The sequence below is a fragment of the Natator depressus genome, chromosome 10 (genome assembly GCF_965152275.1).
Source record: "Natator depressus isolate rNatDep1 chromosome 10, rNatDep2.hap1, whole genome shotgun sequence".
Lineage (NCBI taxonomy): Eukaryota > Metazoa > Chordata > Testudines > Cheloniidae > Natator > Natator depressus.
The window spans coordinates 82,349,134-82,367,752 of record NC_134243.1 but is presented as its reverse complement, the minus strand read 5'-3'; the positions used below and the strand labels follow the sequence as shown (position 1 = coordinate 82,367,752).

At 44.1% G+C, this 18,619-nt stretch overlaps 1 protein-coding gene across 6 annotated transcripts in view; it reads right to left on the bottom strand.

Moving 5' to 3' along the window:
* The window catches only part of FRMD5 (FERM domain containing 5), a 323,210-nt gene that overhangs the window by 156,093 nt on the left and 148,498 nt on the right, over positions 1-18,619 (bottom strand). Inside the window, exon 1 of one of the 6 annotated variants that reach the window (XM_074966675.1) lies at positions 5,589-5,604. The exons of the other annotated variants lie outside the window; for them this stretch is intronic. Coding sequence (XP_074822776.1) covers positions 5,589-5,594 — 6 coding nt within the window. The 5' untranslated portion in view covers positions 5,595-5,604. Of the gene's footprint in view, positions 1-5,588; positions 5,605-18,619 lie in introns of those variants that run through there. 6 annotated transcript variants of the gene reach the window in all.

The following is an 18,619-nucleotide window of genomic DNA, read 5'->3' as shown; positions in this document are numbered from 1 at the left end:
CACACTAGGCAAGAAGTGAAAAATGCTATCCATCAGACGCTTCAGAGGAAATTTTAAAGCAGGCAAAATAAAATTTCACCAATGGGACAAGTTCTATCTAGACTTACATCTTTTTAGTCCATCAGTGCACAAGTGTAACTGATGGCAAAACTGGTCCAGGGTGTTAAAATCTCTAATTTATAGCTTTCTGTTTTGCCTCTAAAGTTCTTGGTTCCATCCCTGGAGAAAACACTCCAAAGTACGGTAGTTCAGTTCTTGTACGGAGGCAATCTAATGAAAATAAGGTAATTCCACAACGAACCAGCACAGGATCAGCGATTTAAAACCAAAGGGATGGGACTGGATCTGGAGAACAGGCAGCGTGTTGTTGTTACTACTAATTAGTTGTACTAGAGGAACAAACACGGACGAGGGCGCCATTGCCCGAGAGACTGTACAAGCGTGTAGTAAAAAGACAGTCCCTGACCCAAACAACGTAAAAGCATGGCTAATGAGAAGATGCAACACAGGGAAGGAGCAAATTGGTCAGAGTTGGGGGAGGAGAGGGAAGGAGATACCAGTAACATCAGCATGTTTTCATGTAGACTAGAGGTACGTCTACATAGCAACGAGACACCTGCAGCTGGCCCAGCCCCAAAATATTTCACCACCTGCCTAGCCACTATCAACTAGCAACATCCTACAGGTCTTGCAGGTGAAGCAAGTCTTAAGGAGGGATCGATTTCTCTCTGCAGAGCGTTCGCATTGCAGCTGTCGTCTGATAGCTTTTGAGTTATTTCCATCTTACCGCCATCCCCTTCACTAGTCTCATTGCAGGCACGTACAGTTTTAGCAACTAGAAAGAGTGCCCAGACAGAAGGTGCAGAATTTAGAAGAGCTTTTGAAAGACTCCATGTAAATATTCTGTACTGTCATAGATTTAAAATGTGGCACATCTTCTCGGTATATATTAAAACAGAGAAAATGAGTTGATAGATCATAAATCTAGACTGGTCTGCACCTTGAAATAAATATTTATCTGTTTAAACATTTTACAACTGACCTGTTATTTAGCACTGAGTAAAAAGCCTTTTATAAACCCAAACAAGGACAAATATATCCTGCTTCGACTACAGGCATTATTACAGTGTCAGGCCTTGGGTAGAGTTTTCATTGTCAACAAAAAATTACCTGCATAGCTCCTCAAGCAGAGAAGAGACTGTAGCCCAAGGAGTTTAATTTGAAGCAGGTCATTAGGTAGATTTTAGCTCTCCATCCATTCACTTGACACCAGACGGTAGAGATTCTCTCCGAAATGAATTGCTAAAATCCACAAATTACAATCTAAACAATTTTATGGCCAATCTCCAGACAAATGTCAGAGGAGAGACTTCCATGGCTTTCATTTTAGAAAGCCTTTTTTCTGGGCCTGGGGAGAGAAAGAGGTGATCATCGAAACAAAAATCCTCACCTTCGCTGACAGCACACCATATTTGACTTTGCGGACAAAGGTTTCCAGCAGCGCCGAAATACCCTAGACTAACCTCACGTTGTTCTGAGCTCGCCCAGTGGTAACATTCTGCAGTATCAATTGAAAGTCATGGGTTTAATTCCCTGCTCTAACCTGGAGCTTCCCAGGACACCAAGTGCTAGAAGTGTGGCAGAGGTTGCATACGTTGCCTGGCAGGGATAGGAATTGCCTCACTCAGCCATGACCAGATGATTAGGGAATGGTGCGGACGGATTTCAAAGACAATCCTGGAGAGACAGATTTTGCCTGTGAGGGAGGGATGTCAAGCAATGAAAACTGGGTGGCTCTTAAGGGTCCTAGCAGGGATACAGCGATCAACAAAGGGAGCGAAAAGCACAAGCATCAGTTTGTATTACCGCCCTACATATTAATTCTGACATCCGTGCCGAGATAAACAAAAATGTAAAACCGGGGTTAGTTCTTGGCCACTTGAAAACTTCACTTGTCTGACATAAGTGGATATGAAGCATGGACATTTCCACAGTGAAGGAAAGTGCTGCTGACCGCTTACCTGGCAGAAACACTGGCACTAAGGCAGGTGCCATTTCATTCATAGTACTGACAGCTTGACACAGTTCCTGGCCCTGCATAAAGAGATGACCAGAATCTCCCAATCCCCAGCTAAATGGACCCAGTTCTCCTACACTATTAATCTCTCTAACCAGAAGCTGCAGCCCAGTCTTCCAGAGAAGCTCCTGCCCCAGGATGAAGACCTGTCTCTTCTTGTAGAGTCACAAGGAGGATGCTGGAAGGCAACAGAAACACACCTCTCAGCTGTGACATAAAAATCTGGGACAGCAGGCCAAAACTCAGGAGCCACCTCTGAATAACCAAAGGACAGGACGGCTCAGGAAGCTAGTCTAGTAAACAACCCTGATTTAAAGTACATTAAAGAATGCTACATAGACACTTCTAATAGGCAACACAATACTGAGCTCACAAAAGCTCCAGTCCAAGGAGAGGCAGGAAATCAATGGAAACTCTAGCCCAATGTCTTTGGACCTTTTCCCAAATGCTGTCTGTCCAGCCTGTTCACACAATGCAGCAGGTAGTGTAACAGACTCATTAACCAGGAGAAATTAAAGAAAAGGAGAAACAGAATTCAAGAAAGACAAAAGAAAAGGAATAGCTAAGTCTGGGCATATATGCTGCCAGCGCAGGCACTGTGCAGATATTCATTCTACTCTGAGATCACATAGCCCAAACAGTCCCTCTGGAAAATCCTCTATGCTGGATCTCTGGGGCAGGTTTGCAAAGTGATAGCATCACCCAGGCAGCAAGATACCCCTCAGCACAAACACTGTCAAATACATTTCTTGTAATTTGCTGGAGATTGCTTGCTGCAAAGACCCAGCAAAGAAACCTAATCATTCAGTCTTAGTTACTATTCAGAAAGGGTCTCTTGAGCTCTCCAGATCAGTTTGCATGTCTGCACATCCTTCTTCAGCAAGGGATGCTCACGATGGGTGAAGTCCTGCCCTCAGAGTTGCATGCATGGCTGCCCGTGGGAGCTGTATATCTGAGGGCAGGATCTGGATTTTAATGAATAGCCATGTCCTGTGTGTCACACGGACAGATCTCTATGAAACAAACAGGAAAATCAATTTGCTCAAATGAAGGAATACTGTAGTCACTTTTCTCACTGCAGAGACATTGTTGCTAAGATAGCAATGAAATCAACCACCTGAAAAACGAGTGCTAATTAAATGACTTTCCCAAGGTCAGAATGTATGGCAGTGGCAGAATCAGGAATATGCTCCGGGAGTTCTGATACCCAGTCCCCTGATTTAACCATTAGGCAATACTTTCACTAGCATGTACTATAACCACTGCAATATATGAAAAACAGCATGAAGTAACTCACGTGTTAATTTTATCCAGGCCACCAAAGGACAACAACAAAGAAGGCCGGGTAACTGTAGGCTTATTTTCACAATTTTACTTAATACTTCAAGTGCAATCCTCGCATATTTATAACATACGCATTTCAAGACTAATTCTTTGCCATCTATAATCCTATTTATTCTTAACTGACACAATAATCTCTGTCTTCAAGCCTCATCACGGGAGTTTTCTCCATAGGATTATAAATCTTTTAAGAAAATAAATTACTTTGAAAAATTACTTCTAGAATGTCAAGAGTCTCTTGGATACTTAAACTCTGAATTAGAGTTTCCATTTCTTTAATTTTAATCCATGAACTAGTTTTTAAAAACCTTTCATGTGCCAATTTATGTTAAATACCTCCATGTCAGAGCTCTAGGTCAGTATGAATTCAGTATCTGATATTTCTTCTGCTCACTTAGGTCCCAATTCAGGAAAGCATCCATACTCAGGAGAGCATTTAAGCATGTGCTTAATTTTAAGCTTAAAGTTAGGCACATGCTTAAGTGCTGGCCTGAACAGAAAAGAACATGTTTCCTGAATCAGAGACCGTTTATGCCAGTTTTCAGTAGCAAAATTAAATAGACTGCAGATGTATAAATGAAAGACTAAGCCTGGTCTACACTGGGGGGGAGGGCGGAAATCAATCTAAGTTATGCAAATTCAGCTACATGAATAACGTAGCTGAAGTCGACGTACTCAGACCTACTCACCGCGGTGTCTTCACCACGGTGAGTCGACTGCTGCCGCGCCCTTGTCGACTCTGCCTGCGCCTCTCGCGGGGCTGGAGTACAGGCGTCGATGGGAGAGCACCCGGCGGTCGATTTATCACGTCTAGACTAGACACGATAAATCGATCCCCGCTGGATCGAGCGCTGCCCGCTGATCCAGCGGGTAGTATAGACATACCCTTACATTACCCCCCACCAGCAGTATTTCACTGCCTACCTCGGAAGTTTTTACTTAGGAATGTCTATTCCGTTAAACAGAATGCATTGTTTCCCTGCCAGGTCCATGTGCCCAGGGGATTTTGATCATCTGTGACCTATTCTCCCCCACCTGACCTGATCCTCATAAAAATCTGAATACTGAAGATCCCACCATGAAGAGCAAAGCACAACCATTCCTGCCATAATGTGAGGGAAATTAATATCTTCCCAGCCAGAGATAGCATGCTGCCAGAATCCTGCAAGGGGATAAGAAGCAAAGCAACTTGTTGCTATCGCACTGGGCCACACCTGGTGTGGCAGACCCTGCCTAGTGTCATCTGCACTCCACCAGTGCACTGTCACAGCATCTGAAAGGGATCACTTCTGCACAACTGGCCACGTTGTTTACATAGGTTTTCACATTCCTTGGAGCGACCCTGGATTGGCCCTTGCTGGAAACAGGATACCAGAATGTGGATGGACCATTGATCTGATCTGTCCCAACATGGCAGCTCCCACAAGCCTCTGAAAATATTTCCCATCCCCTCTATTTGTCTGAACGAGCATGAATGGGAAAATTATGCTAGTTTTCAACGCAATTATGCCATTACCTGAACAATGCCTACGACCTGGCCAAAACACGCTATAAAATTCCATTTCACCTTTTCCTTTTCCTGTTTGCCTGTTACTCAGACGAAAGGCTCATGGATGAAGTCATTTAAGAGGAGGGGGACAAATATGAGTGCTGTGTCCGATCCCAAATCCCCAAACAGGACTTGAACAAACGAAGAAACCAACCCTCTGACAGAAAGCACCCACTAACAATCACAGACTTATTCAAAACAAAAACCACAGTAATTCCATGAAAAATGTCTCCTATTTGGACCCAGTCTTGCTGCTTTGATTCCTGTAACAGGGCCATCTGTCTGCGATTCCTTACATGAAAACACTCTTCAATGAACCACAATTAAGGACAAGAAGATGCATCCGATGAAGTGAGCTGCAGCTCATGAAAGCTTATGCTCAAATAAATTTGTTAGTCTCTAAGGCGCCACAAGTACTCCTTTTCTTTTTGCAGATACAGACTAACACGGCTGTTACTCTGAAACCTAATTAAGGACAAGGAAGACACAAGCCTCTGCCAGAATGATAAATTTAACACCATTCAAACATTCATAATGCATTAAATACAGAGGATTTTTATAAAAGGGTTTCAGACAAAAAATATTTTTGTTTAATTTTAAAAATAACCCTACCAAACCTACCGTCATCGCTTGCTGCTCCCAGATGGCCTTACAACAAACAAGGTAATCAGTGCAGCGCCTGCGAAGTTGGAATTCACACATCAAGAATGTGAATAAGAAATCAGTGAGCAGAGAACTATAAACACCCTTCGCCATTGTATTACCCAGATGACAGTATTTTTTGGTTAGGACAGCATTTCTATAACAAGATCAGGATAATGCAGGCCAATATTTCTGCTTAGCTCTATTTCACAGACAGTTTAAAACATTAATCTAAGAGATGAAGAGGAATGTTGCAGCAGAGAAAATTCAAGCTGCAAGCTAGATTTTCAGCACACTTACTTCTGAAAAGGAAACCGAGATCATTATTACAAAAAGCTGAGTTATTAATATATGCAAGAGAAATGGGAAGACTAATACTGAGTAATGGAAATCCAGGTCCCATATGACTTATCTGAGCCTTGAAGCTATAGTTCATTTTGAAATGAAAACTCCATTGCAATTTTATATTTAGCATGATCTCAACTAGCCACATTAATAGACACAATGTGCAGCTATCTTGCTTTCATGAAAAATCTGCACCAGGCAGCTCTTCTAGGGCTGGATGCTATCAGGTGCTAAGTACTCTAGCCACAGTCCAGCAAAGCACTTAAGCACACGATTCATTGGAAGCACAGATCCATAGGTATAAGTTTATATGACACACAAAACACCAGTCCAGGGTTCAGATCCTAGATTTTTCTGTTGGTTGCTGGCGGTCGTGAGTGCCTTGAAAGGCCCTGAGCTGCCCCTGTAAAGAGGAAGGCATTCCTCAAATCAAGGACTGCGTTGGCATGTTCCAGCAACATAGTACCAGTTCTCCTTAGCTCAAAGAACGATGGCCAACACATGGCGCTTTCGGGATAGAAAGTAGAGACATGCTCAGAGCTCTGGCAGAGAAGATGAGGTCCCCTTCCCATCCAGGAATAAAATCAAGCTATTGTGCTTGTAGATGTGGTTGACAAATCTGGTGCGTGACATGCAGGTAAATAAGCAGGGACTGAAGGAATCCTCTGGGATTAAGACTGTGTGCTATAAACAGCAATTGGTTTAAATTTCCACCCTCACCCAGAATAGACTCAAGAGTTCTAAGTGAAACACCTCTTCAAACCACTCATGAAACATCAGGGTTTAGAGATATCTAAGTTGGAAACATCTTTGACATCTAATCAGAAATGCCAGCTGATTGTAGAGGCAAAGATACTATTTGAATAGCTTCTGATAAGGATACCACTAGTCCAGTGTCTCCACTACCATTATGGACATATCCCAAGGCACCTGGTAATGTGCATAGCCTGCAGAAAAAGCTAAGAAACACAGAGCATCTCTGTGCCAGCTGAAAATCCACAGAGGGGAACTTCTCCTGTTCTCACTTGCTAAAGCAATTACAATCTCTTGCTTTATATCACTGGAGGGTGCTGCTGCTGGAAAAGGGGCTGGATGAATTCCTTTTATCAAGGAAAACCATCAGCAGCTTGACAAATCCTGTCTGCGTTCAGTGTTTTTAAAGGCTTTAGGCTGCATGAATTTCAAGTTATTTGAGAAAACAAAGACTTTTCTCCCCTGACCACCTTGGTTGTAACAGGACCTGCCTTGAATAGGCCAAAAAGTAAAGTCATTGGTTAGGGGTCTTGCATTAAGCTCAGAGCAGTAAAATAGTACATCGGTGCTAATCTGGAGCTGTCAGGACACATCTGAACTGAACTTCAGTCATTAAATGTCCATAGAGTATAAGTGGAAGCAATTACCAAATTTACTTTCGTAGTAATCTGACTGCTAATCTGAGAAACAGGGATCATTTGATTGCATACTAGTACTTCCTAGTACTCCTAACTAAAGCCAATCTGTCTGGTGCATCCACTGTGGGGCAGAGGAAAGAAAGACCAGACAGAGCTAAGCTGGGACATCAAGGAGGTGTGGGTGCGACTCCAGAGTTTCAGAAACTGGGGCTCCCAATAGGTGTCCACATGCCTATCTCCCACCTAACCCCAGAGCAGTTCTCAAACAGGGCGTAGACAGACATTCAGAGGCCTGTATATGTCCAGTGGGTGGCCTCTGCCCACACCTCCTGGAGCGGGTCCAATGACTCCAGGAGGAAGTGGTGGTCTCTCTCGCTGGCCCAATGACTCTTTCAATATTTATCCAAAGTGGAACAGTCATTGGGGCAGAGGAGGGGTGGGGGAAGTTTTCAGATTGTTTCACTACCCTGCAATGTGTAAATTACAGTTGTGGTAATGGGAAAACCCCACATACCGTGACACTGTAGTGTGAAAAGAAAAATCTCCTTCATGCTCAATGTCCTTCATGTTATTTCCTATTGGAGCTGTCTCAACTGACTTGTGCAATGTGTCAAAATAAAGTTTTGCCCGTATTTTCTTCCAAAAACTCACGGAGTCACAGCAGGGCTCTAAGAACTATGTTTAATTTCTAACTATTCCAATAATTTATTTGGTCATCACATAAGCTATTTTCTGCACACACCAATTAATACAGGGCAACTTGTATTCATTTACTAATTATGCCCCTAGTCTTGTGACAAATGCCATGCAGACACAAAGATCCATTTTTACAGATCCCACTACAGAACAGGAACCCTTGAGAGGGCCACACAAACGCCTTCTTCAGAGCTTTCCTGAGCCCGACAGCAACACACCTCAGTCCTTTCTCTGCTTAGCACTCCCAGCGTTACAAGTCCTGGCGGTTGATGACATCTCATCTTACATTTTGCTAGTGTACAGTTTTTATGAATTAAATTTCAAATTTATATGTCTACAGTGTAGAGATACTGAAAATCTCTCTCCATACAAGCCAATCAGTGTGCCCACACTGGCATCCTTTAATTCAAACTCTCTCTCCTTCATTCCTGCCAGCTTGGGATGACTCCATGTTTGCTCTTGTTTAAACTGGCACGCCGCATTCTCATTAGGCTGCAATATAACCGTGATGCATCTCATTCCAGTTTATTTTATTCAGCGATCTGCAAACTCCTCCACAATCGTCCTCATTAGAGGAAAGATATTGCTTTGCCAAGGAGCAACCTCTACTTGCTGTATATAAATAAGACCAATTTTGAATTTAAGTTATCCTGATTGTTTCATATAAGCTGGAAATCAATACGCTAGCTCTCGCTTTGCACCTGGGCATTGTTGAGTGGACTTTTGAAAACCAGGGGTGTCAAGCTTGGCCTGGGCAAATGAGAAGCTGGGTAGTTACACTTCCAAGCTGGAACTGGGAGCGACTCAACTCAGTGACCCTGAACAGTGCTGCTTTGCAGAACTGCCCTGGATTGATCTATGGTCTGAGTGATGCACGCACTGAAGTTTTGCTTTTGCATATGGAACTTATGCCGGCAGGAGCTTGCAATAAATCATTAGTAAGTACTGTGGGTTTGAGCCCCAGAGTCCCATCAGAGTCCAGCACATTCAGGACTGATCCCGCTTGCACTGCAGCCCATGAGTCCCTCACATTGACTTCACTGGGAGCTGGATCAGAGCCTGTTCGACTGAGACGTGTGTTGAGATCACTGAACATCAGCGCAGTACATGGGCCTGAGTCTCCTCTCATTTACATCACTGTTAACCAGGAGTAATTCCACTAATGTCAATGGACTTATGCCAGTGAAAAGCACTGTGAGTAGATCTGGTGCAAGTCAGTCTAAAGCACCAAAGAGATGTTAATTGCGAATAGATCTGGATTCCACATCCTACTGAAAAGCTTAGTTTCCCTGCAGGGATCTGCAGGGGGTATTTGCAAAGCCCTGCAGGGAATCTCCATTATAAAAGAGTGCCTCTTACAAGACCCTTCAAGAGCAGGCTCTGTGCTTTGCGGCTGATGCTACTGCACGAATAGTTGATTTAAAAATCGAAGGAGGATATATTACTTACAATCAGAGAAACAGGCACCCTTACTTAGGTTTTCTTGGCAACATTCCTGCAGAGCTCACTTTTCTTCTAGCAACTGAATTCAAGAAAAAGCTCGGGGGAAAAAGGAAATTTATAAATGGTTCATAAAAAATTTACTTTTCCTGAAAGTGAAGTGAGCTACAAAAGTTACAAAACCGCTTAGCAAAGCCAAAGCTAAACAGAGCCCTTTGCTAGCCTTACGCAATGCAATGCAACCATTCAAGATAAAGCCCTGCTATCTGTGGTAATGCCGTGTATTATCACAGAGCGTTTAGCGGCTTCGGTAGACATTCAGTGATATGGTTTCAGAGGAGCAGCCGTGTTAGTCTGTATCTGCAAAAAGAACAGGAGGACTTGTGGCACCTTAGAGACTAACCAATTTATTTGAGCATAAGCTTTCGTGAGCTACAGCTCACCTCATCGGATGCATTCAGTGGAAAATACAGTGGGGAAATTTTATACACACAGAGAACAGGAAACAATGGGTGTTACCATACACACTGTAACCAGAGTGATCAGGTAAGGTGAGCTATTACCAGCAGGAGAGCGGGAGGTTGGGGGGGAACCTTTTGTAGTGATAATCAAGGTGGGCTATTTCCAGCAGTTGACAAGAACGTCTGAGGAAGAGTGGGGGGGTGGGGAGTAGGGGGGAATAAACATGGGGAAATAGTTTTACTTTGTATAATGACACATCCACTCCTAGTCTTTATTCAAGCCTAAGTTAATTGTATCCAGTTTGCAAATTAATTCCAATTCAGCAGTCTCTCGTTGGAGTCTGTTTTTGAAGTTTTTTTGTTGAAGAATTGCCACTTTTAGATCTGTAATCGAGTGACCAAAGAGATTGAAGTGTTCTCCGACTGGTTTTTGAATGTTATAATTCTTGACATCTGATTTGTGTCCATTTATTCTTTTACGTAGAGACTGTCCAGTCTGGCCAATGTACATGGTGGAGGGGCATTGCTGGCACATGATGGCATATATCACATTGGTGGATGTGCAGGTGAACGAGCCTCTGATAGTGTGGCTGATGTGGTAATAGCTCACCTTACCTGATCGTTACAGTCTGGATGGTAACACCCATTGTTTCATGTTCTCTGTGTATATAAAATCTCCCCACTGTATTTTCCACTGCATGCATCCGAAGAAGTGAGCTGTAGCTCACGAAAGCTTATGCTCAACTATATTGGTTAGTCTCCAAGGTGCCACAAGTCCTCCTTTTCTTTTTTCAGTGATATGGGTCTCTGCTAGTCCACAGCACTGCGGAAGATCTCAGCTGGGGATTAGCTGCATTTTCATTAATGTGGAGCTTTGTCAATCTTCCATTAACATTTCAGAATTAAAAAAGGAACAGGATTTTTAGCGATGTTTGAAACACAGTTTAAAACCCAAACCCTTCTTCAGCAGGGTTTGTTGTATTTTTTATAAAGGGATTGTGCCTTGATTTTTAATTTTCTATCTATGCAACCTAGGCATTTTCTCCATATTATTCCTTTATATTTTGTATTAATCAACATTAATAATAATTATTTGCATTTAGAGACTAATATGACGCTCTCCTCAATGCAACGCAGACCCATAAGCCACTGTGTTACCCCTCTGCCTTAGCAAAAGTGAGCTTTGTAGACTGCATCAGCTCCCTGCCACACCAGTCTGCCAGCTTCACCAGCAAACTCCTTGAAACTCTGTCCGTCTTCACCTTGCCTGGCAGATAACAACCAGTGAACCCCCATTCCCGAGATCCCCAGAGAGGTCTCTCTGCAGCATCCACTCCCTCTCACTGGACACTCACAGAAATTATCAATATCGCTGCCTCCAAAGAGACCCTGCACACACCAGTCAGCTGGTTTAAATGAGGACTCGCACTTCATTCAATGGAACAGCACTGATATGGTTTACAGTAAAACTAAAAATAAATTTATTAACGAAGAACAGAAACTTTAGTGACGCTGCACAGAGATAACAGAAACAGAAAATAGTACAAACAAAACATAGGCTTTCTAGTGATTAAATGTAATTCTAGCAGGCTACATTCTACACACAACAAATCCTGCATCTTGGCAGGGGCTCAGACTAGATGACCCTGGCGGTCCCTTCTAACCCTAGGGGTCTAGGATTCTATGATATCTTTGTCTAAACAGTTTCTCACTTGCAGCAAATTATCAGCCTCCTGCCCTCAGGCCAAGAGGATCCACTGTTCACAGGTTCCAAGGGCGCTGTTCTCAGTCTCCCCTGAGTGATGGATAATTACGTCTTTGTGTTCCCCTTATATTTCCCAAAGTCCATTGTCTTTGCCTCAGGTGAAAGGCACACTTCCTGGGGTGCAGATTCTGTCTGCTGGTGTGCTGACTAAACCGAATCCTCTGCCGCTTGTTAGCTTGATTGCTTTGTTTAACTTCTATGTAAATGTACTTTCCTTGTCTTGTTACAAACCTTGACTCAGACAGGTAAATCCACACACCTCTGTCTAAGGCAGGCCTCTTTACCAAGTCTGTCCCCAAAACGTATTTTAAGAATGTATTTCCTGCACACATACATAACTCTTTGTACACCACCCATACACATATCATGCAATGGAGGATAGGTCCATCCATGGCTATCAGCCAGGATGGGCAGGGATGGTGTCTCTAGCCTCTGTTTGCCAGAAGCTGGGAATGAGCAACAGGAGATGGATCACTTGGCGATGACCTGTTCTGTTCATTCCCTCTGGGGCACCTGGCATTGGCCACTGTTGGAAGACAGGATACTGGGCTAGCTGGACCATTGTTCTGAGCCAGCCATTCTTGTGTTCTTAATGATCTTCATAACCAGCATGTCACGGGCTTTCATAAAGACCTTACTTGATACACTCTTATAGTATAATAAGATTGCATACAGTCAGTTGATTCAATTGTTTATTCTTTGGGGTTCAGACCGCTTGTTCTGCACCGCGGATATCTGGACCCTGATTGTCACAATCACTTATTATCTCTAGGTCTCAAAGCATTTTAAAATGCTGCGGAAGTCTCATTATCCTCACTTTACAGGCACAAAGCAGTTATAAGATTTGCCCAGAAGCACAGAGCCAGGAATAAAATCTTGGTCTCTTGACTCCAAGTTCATGGGTTTATCACAGGATCATATTGCCTCTCCTTCCCTAAGAGTTCTGCTAATAAAGCACATCTACAGTGGGGAATGCTGAAGAGTGCCAAGTTTTCCTTGTAGTTCCCTGATTATGGGAGACAGTGAGTTGTAATTAGCATGCCCTTATTTGCCATCTCTCCAAGCCCCTTCTGCAGGGATTTCACTTTTCTGCTGACTTTACTATACGTACCCTGCACTATCAGCTGGGTTATTTTTAAGTTTGTTTTACCCAACATCCAATACATGCAGCAGATCTTCTGTCACCTACATAGCTTGCAATGCCCAGTTACATGGGACACACCCTTCAGTTACAGCCTGTGTGTCCTAGACACACCACATGGGCCATTTCACACACTTAGTGTAACTATTCCAAGGCCACATGGGCTTCACAGTCAACAGACAGAACAGAATGCAAGAGCTTCTGCTCAAAAAACACAAGCTGGGCCCAACGGAAGGAGAAACTGTCTTAGCTGGTAGCTGTATTAAGAGACTTGGCCTTTCTGCAGGCCATAGTGCTATAGGATTATCACAACCATGCCAGAGCAGGACTGATATTCTGTCCACTAGACAGCACTGTGAGCCACACACACTAGACAGGTTTCAGAGTAGCAGCCGTGTTCGTCTGTATCCGCAAAAAGAACAGGAGTACTTGTGGCACCGTAGAGGCTAACAAAATTTATTTGAGCATAAGCTTCCGTGGGCTAACTAGACAGTTACCCATAGATCAGGACCTGCTGAAAGATGGGAGACTAGCAGAGATTTGTCCAGGGACACAGTGGTAATGTGTTCCTTGGCACCAGGTAACAGTGCTTATCTATGCTCTAGCGGATCCAGAAACAATCCGACTTATTTCTGAATCTACAGGCAGTTTCTCACAATGTGTTCAGCAAAGCAGCCAGCTAACCAGGAAAGCGAGCGTGCCCTGACATGCTCTCCCAGCCTTTCTGTGACGCTTCCTGCACCTTCGATCAGCTTCTGCCATAGGCAAGATGATGTCTTTTATGATTAAGCTAGCCTCCTGCCCTTTCCCTCCCCTCTTCCTGCTGGGGGTTAGTCCACTACTTGGTGTATGATTTATTTGTTTAAAATAAACACACACACACACATTTCCAGTATCACAAGGGGATGATTCCGTCTTTCTTCCCTGGTGCTTTATGCTTCTATGCTGATGCTTGCTGTTCATCTTCTTACACTGTGAGTTCCTGGGGGCGCGGGCGAGGAGGACTCCCTGCAGCCCCCAGGAGTGCCGCTAAACAAGTAATAATCACTGTACAAAGCACACATCCTAGAGAAGTGGTTGCCAATAACACTAAGTATCAAAATATGCCGGCAACGATGAAACAATCTGTTTAATTTGTTTTTTAATGAACTTCAAGTGTCCACAGAACAGTTTGATATTGTACTGTGTACGCCTTTGAAATAATTAAATATGAGAAATTAGATAAAAACAGCCATGGGCAAATCCTTCCCTAAAATGCATGACAAGCAGATAAATATGAAATGGAACAATATCCCCCTCATACCTGAATCATCTCTAAAAAATAAATACCCAGGCTTATGACTTTCCCAGAATCATTACCCAAAACAAAGTTCACCGCACCCATCTATACACTTCTCCCGCTCCAGTAAAGTAGAGAAGCTAATAAACGTATAGAATAATGAATTAAAATATAAGAAAGATAGGTGGTAAAATTTGGCACAAAATGCATAAGATAAGCAAACTCTCCCCGCATCAAAGACAACAGCTAATCCGAAATAAAATAATATTCAGATCTTCCTGAACTCTGGCCTGTGAATGAAAACTGTCAGAAAGGGAAATGATAAATGCTGGCCTTGCGAGAAAGACAGAATAATTCTAATTCACTTGTTATGGAACTGTCCATATATATATATTCCCTGTTGGGAGAAAGTAATCAGAAGGATTAACATGATAATGAACTCTGATATACTAAGCAACCCGAAGATCTTTGTCCTTGGAGACATTACATTTCATACTGAATATTAACAAGGAACAAGAGAAAATTTTGCTCAGGGCATTGGCTGTCTGCAAAGTGATTAATCCTCCAAAACATAGATATCTGCTAGAAGAACTGAAAACTGCAGCCTTGTACAAAGGCCTAAATGAGCCAACTAATCTAGAAAAGGTAATATTCCAGGTGGATAGGGAAGAAAGCAGGAATATTCCAATACATCCAATCATGCTTTTATTTTTTTAAGACATCCACACAGTGTTTTACTGACAATATAAAATAAATATTAGCTAGCGCAGAGAGTGTGTCATTCAAAGAGAATCTGGAAAGTCTCCTTTTGAACATAGTTTATCCTTGGTTAGTGTATCCTCTACACTGGATCCATTCCTTCCACTTATCTTTGACAATCTTCAATTGGGGTAGAACACCTCTGTGGAAACTCTTTATGGAAAAGCACCAGCAAAAACCTTTCCCATATTCTCAAAGATGCCACGTGCGGGGCTGCTCCATGCCCCTGTGCCCTTTCTCATGGCTGAGAGGGAGTCACTGATTCCCCCTCACACACATGTGGCCTGAGGCAGGACAGAGCTGCACAGCACTGGGGAGCTCTGCTGGGGCACGCGGGAGAATGCTGGAGGGAGTCTGGGGGGGCCTTTGGAGGGTGTCAAGGGGCGCTGGGTAGGTGAGGGATGGTGGAGGGTGTCTGGGAATATCTGGGGTAGGGTTAGCTGGGGCGGGGATTACACTCCTCACCAGCAGCAACCATCCCTTTGCAGCTTCTTCCCAGCAGGAGCCTGGAGAGGGGGAACAGAGAGGCCCTGGTTGCTGCCTACTGTCCGGTCACCACATTGGACCAGAGAGAGCAATTGCAGCGCTGTCCCCCAATGCCGGCCGGTTCACTCCCAAGCCAGGCCTCCCCCTGCATCTCAGGGCAATGCCAGTAAGTGACAGGCCTCGTCTTTTATTTCACCCTCTTTTACGAACCAATTTGTACTGGCTTGTTTGGTGAGCGACTGCAATGGCTAACAGGCACCACAGGCTTTGGCCTTCCCTGGGACAGACGCATGAGAAATCCTTGCACCGCGAATCAAGCTCTTAATTCTCCTAACAATTCCCAGGGGCCTAGTGCCACCAACAGAGCATCCAGCTACCAGGCCTGGTAACAAAGACAAAGCCCATGACCACGACAGCCAGAATAACGGGATTGGGCCAAACGAGCCATGAACTCACTCTCCTCCTAACATCAGAAGGGACGTGGGCAGTTTAAGGCATCAAAAGCAACTGCAAACTACTACTATGGATTTCTGTGACATTGCACTGGGTGGGATGACAGCGCTGCTCCCCCAGGTAAGCGGCATTATCCCAATGTTAGTATCCTAAGGAATTCTGAACTCTGATGGACTAGAAGTGGCCGCTGCATTCCCTCTGAAATTAATGGGAGTTTTGCTGTTGACTTCAAAAGAAGCATGTTGGGGCCTTTAAAGAGTCACACTGCTTCACAAACCTGGGAGAAGAAAACAGAGTACCATGGCTCTGAACAAAGGGAGGGTAATCTTTGAAAAAACAGATGTGTAACCTTTCAGTCCCCACAAAGCAAGAGTCCTCTCCTCTTTAATCACTGCATCCACAAGCAAGGATCAGGAAATCTAAGTGTCCTGCCTAACACCAGCCGCAGAAACCCATGCCTAGGGCACAGTGGGGAGAATCCAGCCTCAGGAGTGGGAGAAGGAATGGTGCGTCCAAAGATGATGGGCTGCCCTGGATGAAGAAAGCACTCTCCTACTGAGACATTACATTACTGAGTACAGAGATGCTGAGAGACTATAAGGAAGTAAGGAGGAAAATGTCCCAGAGGAGCTTAGTTAAGAAGAAAAGGAGTACTTGTGGCACCTTAGAGACTACCCAATTTATTTGAGCATGAGCTTTCGTGAGCTACAGCTCACTTCATCGGATGCATACTGTGGAAAATACAGAAGATGTTTGTTTTTATACACACAAATCATGAAAAAATGGGTGTTTATCACTACAAAAGGTTTTCTCTCCCCCCACCCCACTCTCCTGCTGGTAATAGCCTATGCAAAGCGATCACTCATCTTACAATGTGTATGATAATCAAGTTGGGCCATTACCAGCACAAAACCAGGTTCTCTCTCCCCCCCCACACCCTCCCCCAAAACAAACCCACTCTCCTGTTGGTAATAGCTTATCTAAAGTGATCACTCTCCTTACAATGTGTATGATAATCAAGGTGGGCATTCTATCTACTACCCAAGATCCATAAACCTGGAAATCCTGGGCGCCCCATCATCTCAGGCACTGGCACCCTGACAGCAGGATTGTCTGGCTACGTAGACTCCCTCCTCAGGCCCTATACTACCAGCACTCCCAGCTACCTTCGAGACACCACTGACTTTCTGAGGAAACTACAATCCATCGGTGATCTTCCTGATAACACCATCCTGGCCACTATGGATGTAGAACCCTCCACACCAACATTCCACACAAAGATGGACTACAAGCCGTCAAGAACACTATCCCCGATAATGTCACGGCAAACCTGGTGGCTGAACTTTGAGACTTTGTCCTCACCCATAACTATTTCACATTTGGGGACAACGCATACCTTCAAATCAGCATCACTGCTATGGGTACCCGCATGGCCCCGCAGTATGCCAACATTTTTATGGCTGACTTAGAACAACGCTTCCTCAGCTCTCGTCCCCTAATGCGCCTACTCTACTTGCGCTATATTGATGACATCATCATCTGGACCCATGGAAAAGAAGCTCTTGAGGAATTCCACTATGATTTCAACAATTTCCATCCCACCATCAACCTCAGCCTGGTCCAGTCCACACGGGAGATCCACTTCCTGGACACTACAGTGCTAATAAACGATGGTCACATAAACACCACCCTATACCCGAAACCTACTGACCGCTATTCCTACCTACATGCCTCCAGCTTTCACCCTGACCACACCACACGATCCATTGTCTACAGCCAAGCTCTGCGATACAACCGCATTTGCTCCAACCCCTCAGACCGAGACAAACACCTACAAAATCTCTATCAAGCATTCTTACAACTACAATACCCACCTGCGGAAGTCAAGAAACAGATTGATAGAGCCAGAAGAGTTCCCAGAAGTCACCTACAGGACAGGCCTAACAAAGAAAATAACAGAACGCCACTAGCCGTCACCTTCAGCCCCCAACTAAAACCCCTCCAACGCATTATTAAGGATCTACAACCTATCCTGAAGGATGACCCAACACTCTCACAAAGCCTGGGAGACAGGCCAGTCCTTGCCTACAGACAGCCCCCCATCCTGAAGCAAATACTCACCAGCAACCACATACCACACAACAGAACCACTAACCCAGGAACCTATCCTTGCAACAAAGCCCATTGCCAACTGTGCCCACATATCTATTCAGGGGACACCATCACAGGGCCTAATAACATCAGCCACACTATCAGAGGCTCGTTCACCTGCACATCCACCAATGTGATATATGCCATCATGTGCCAGCAATGCCCCTCTGCCATGTACATTGGTCAAACTGGACAGTCTCTACGTAAAAGAATAAATGGACACAAATCAGATGTCAAGAATTATAACATTCATAAACCAGACGGAGAACACTTCAATCTCTCTGGTCACACGATTACAGACATGAAAGTTGCGATATTACAACAAAAAAACTTCAAATCCAGACTCCAGCGAGAGACTGTTGAATTGGAATTCATTTGCAAATTGGATACAATTAACTTAGGCTTGAATAGAGACTGGGAGTGGCTAAGTCATTATGCAAGGTAACCTATTTCCCCTTGTTTTTTCCTTCCCCCCTCCCCCTCCTCAGTCATTCTTGTTAAACCCTGGATTTGTGCTGGAAATGGCCCACCTTGATTATCATTCACATTGTAAGGAGAGTGGTCACTTTAGATAAGCTATTACCAACAGGAGAATGGGTTTGGGGGGTGGGGGGGGGTGGAGAAAACCTGAATTTGTGCTGGA